Genomic DNA, 3,749 nt, shown 5'->3' on the forward strand with positions numbered 1-3,749 from the left:
ATGGATGCTTGTCATCTATTGCTTGGCAGACCTTGGGAGTTTGATAGAAGAGCTGTAAATGATGGGTACAAGAACATTTATTCTTTTCATAAGGATAAGAAGCACATTACATTGACACCCTTATCACCTACTATGTCTGCTAAGTCAGCAGCAGAGAAACCCAAGGAGAACATGTTTTTGGGTGAAACCAAAATCATGAAGAAGATGGGTAAGGGCAAGGAGGTCTTTGCTTTGCTGGTGGTTGGAAAGAATGAGGGAGCTGAAGTGATTTCTCATCCATTGATGCTGAAATTGATGAATGAGTTCAGTGATGTTGTTCCTAAAGATTTACCACCCAGGTTACCTCCAAACCGAGGTATTGAGCATCAAATTGATTTATTACCTGTTGCACCTTTTCCAAATCGTCCAGCTTATAGATGCGATCTAGAAGAGGCTAAGGAGTTGTAGAAACAAGTGTAAGAGCTGATTGATCGAGGGTATGTCAGGGAGAGCATGCGTCCATGTTCTGTACCAGCTCTGCTTGTACGAAAGAAAGATGGTTCGGTGAGGATGTGTGTAGACTGCCGAGCTATTAACAAGATAACCATCAAGTATCGTTATCATATACCCAGATTGGTTGACATGCTAGATGAGTTAAATGGCTCAAAGGTCATTTCAAAAATTGATCTAAGGAGTAGATATCACTTGATCAGAATGAAGGAAGGTGATGAATGGAAGACTGCGTTCAAGACAAAGAGTGGCTTGTTTGAATGGCTAGTCATGCCATTTGACTTATCAAATGCACCCAGCACTTTCATGAGACTTATGAATCAGGTCTTGCGAGACTTAATTGGAAAATTTGTTGTGGTCTATTTTGATGATATTCTTGTCTATAGCAAGAATGAAGCCGAACATGCTGAACACCTCAGGGAAGTTTTGAAGGTGTTAAGGAGAAACCAGCTATATGCTAAACCAGATATGTGTGAGTTCTTTACTTCTAGCATTGTGTTTCTTGGTTATATCGTTTCAGATAAGGGAATTTCAGTTGATGAAAGCAAAGTTGAAGCTACAAGGAGTTGGCCAGTTCCGGCAACCCAATTTGATGTAAGAAGCTTTCATGGACTGTTTTTTTCTTTCTTTTTTTTTGAAAAAGTCAACGGGGATTAAAGGGACCCCGACCCATTTATTGAAATAAAATTTTAATTACAAGATATCCCTCATTATAGCCAACTATAATGATCCACCCAAAAAGAATACAAAACAGAACTAACAACTCTTAGTCGGCCAAAACTTTCTAAGCCTGACTTTTCCTTTCCTATCCTCCTCCACAATAGACAGATGGACAATCCCATTACAACTCAACCGAGACAAAAAGTCGGCTGCTTGATTAATTTCTCGACAAACATGAAGCACCCCACAGCTTTCAAACTCTGTCATCAAATCTTGTACCTCTTTCCATAGACTCCACACCCTCCAAGGAGGTTTCCCCCCTTTGTCAGATAGCATAGACACCACATTAGCCGAATCAGTTCTACCTGCACCAGCTGCTAGAACTATCCCTTTCGCATCTCTAATAACAGCACCATAACCTGCATAATCTTTATCAAAAGCACCATAAGTGTTTATTAGGACAAACCCATCACTAGGAGCCTTCCATTTCAAGCCCTTCAAACATTGCTGAACCATAGGCTTCTCAATATTTAACTTGAGTAATAGCCTATAATTAGTTGCAGTAGCTTCTATCCTCCCTCCCTCCCTAGGCCTTCACTTTAATCACAACCTCCTGATTAATAATGGCAAGAATGACTTCTTCTCATCTGTTAGCCTTCTGAAAAGCCCTCAAGTTCCTTCCCTCCATATATGATACACAAAAGAGGAGAACAACAGAAAACTAGTCTTATGATAGAACTGCTCACCACTGAAGTGCACAATACACCAGTCCACAGCACTGTCCCAGTCATGAAACAAGCTAGGAGCCATTCCCAATATCTCCAACAGACTCCTCCAAATCCTTCCAGAGTATTGGCATTCAAATAGAAGATGATAGTCAGTCTCATCTACTAAACCACATAGAAAGCACCTCTTAGGAACAAGAAAACCACAGGAATTGAGTTTCATATTGGTTTTCAAACCCCCCCTCTGCAAAGCAACCCAGGCAATAAAATAGTGTCTAGAAATAGACAAGCTGGACCACACTAGCTTATGCCACTTCACATCACCACCCTTCTTCCTAACAAATAAGTAGCTTTCAAATTGAAAGTGCCATCCTTACTCACAGTCCACACAACAGTGTCTTCTTCCACTCTACCAATTTCAATTCCCTTCATAGACCCTAAGATAGGGACCAAAAAAGGCCTAAGATGGACAGGGATATGCCAAGCACCATCTCTAATAATATCAAAAAGTTTCATATGGAGAGGAATGTTAGAAACAAACCTAGCATGCTCCAAATAAGCAGGGGTACATGACCCCCTGAGGATGTCAGATATCCACCCACAGCTGAATCATGTCCCCTTTACCAATCAAGTTAAAAATTGTTGTTCTAGCCTTGTCCCTACTACCAAGAATCCTTCTCCAGCACCATGAACAATCATGAGGCACCTTCATAAGCCAGAAACTCTTTCCCTTAATCAGGTTCTTTTTCACCCATTTGACCCAAAGAGAGTTCTTCCCACTAACCAAATCCCAAACATGTCTAAAGTTCATAGCCTCATTTAAACTCTCAATGCATCTTATACCCAACCCCCCTTCTTCCTTGGGCAGAAAAGCAATGTCCCTTCGCACTGCTGGTCTCTTATGTCCCATCTCTACCCCACACCATAAGAACCTGAAGAAAATAGACTTAATCTCCATGAAAACCCTTTTAGGCAGGACAAACACAGAGGTCCAATAAACCATCACACCACAAAGAACAACTTTAATCAACAAACACCTACCAGCAAAAGACAAATATCTAGCCTTCCAAGATTGAACTCTTCCTTGAATTTGCTCAATGAAAGGAAAACAATCATTATAAGATAACCTAATAGCAATCAAAGGCAGCCTAAGGTATCTTATAGGCAAGACTCCCCAATGAAACCCCAACTCTTGTTGAATTTTCACTTTCTCCTCATTCTCTGTCCCAACCCAAAACATAGAACTTTTCTCACAATTGACCCCCAGACCATTCCCCTTCTTCAACCCCACCAGAACCCTCTTCAGAGCACAAGGTGAGTCTTCATCCCCTATAAAGAAGACCATAAGATCATCTGCAAAGCATAAATGAGTGATCTTTGGCTCTTTACATCTAGGGTGTAAGTGAAACTTCCCTTCTTTCTCCTCCTTTAGCAATAAAGTGGAGAATACTACCATCACCATCACAAACAAGTAAGGAGATATAGGGCCCCCCTGCCTTAGACCCCTCTTACCATGAAAATATCCATGAGCTCCCCCATTCACTATTATAGAATATCTAGGAGTAGACACACACTCATAAATCCACTGGCACAAACTTCTCAGGCAACATAAACTTCCTAAGAATCTTAAGTAAAGCAGACCACCTCACAGTGTCATAAGCCTTCCTAAGATCTATCTTCACAGTACACCTAGCCAACCCCCTCTTATAGTTATAATTCCTGACAATCTCATGGGCTAACATAATGTTGTCCTGGATGCTCCTACCAGAAATAAAGGCTGATTGGTTCTCACTAACCATAGAAAAACACCACCAACTTAATCTCTCAATAAGAATTTTTGTAATGCACTTATAGACCACATTACAACAAGAAATG

At 40.8% G+C, this 3,749-nt stretch overlaps 1 protein-coding gene across 1 annotated transcript; it reads left to right on the forward strand.

Moving 5' to 3' along the window:
• Positions 1-447, forward strand: LOC147531670 (uncharacterized). The gene has a single exon (XM_086649795.1). It carries the CDS (start codon positions 1-3, stop codon positions 445-447), a length of 447 nt encoding a protein of 148 aa, XP_086505921.1.
• Positions 448-3,749: the final 3,302 nt, after the last annotated feature.

This window comes from Eschscholzia californica, unplaced genomic scaffold (genome assembly GCF_041429995.1).
Source record: "Eschscholzia californica isolate CP2 unplaced genomic scaffold, dmEscCali1.0.p SCAF_6, whole genome shotgun sequence".
Taxonomy (NCBI): Eukaryota; Viridiplantae; Streptophyta; class Magnoliopsida; order Ranunculales; family Papaveraceae; genus Eschscholzia; species Eschscholzia californica.

Excerpts from the sequence above, each read along its gene's own strand:
- LOC147531670 (XM_086649795.1), top strand. The coding sequence starts at position 1 with ATGGATGCTTGTCATCTATTGCTTGGCAGACCTTGGGAGTTTGATAGA.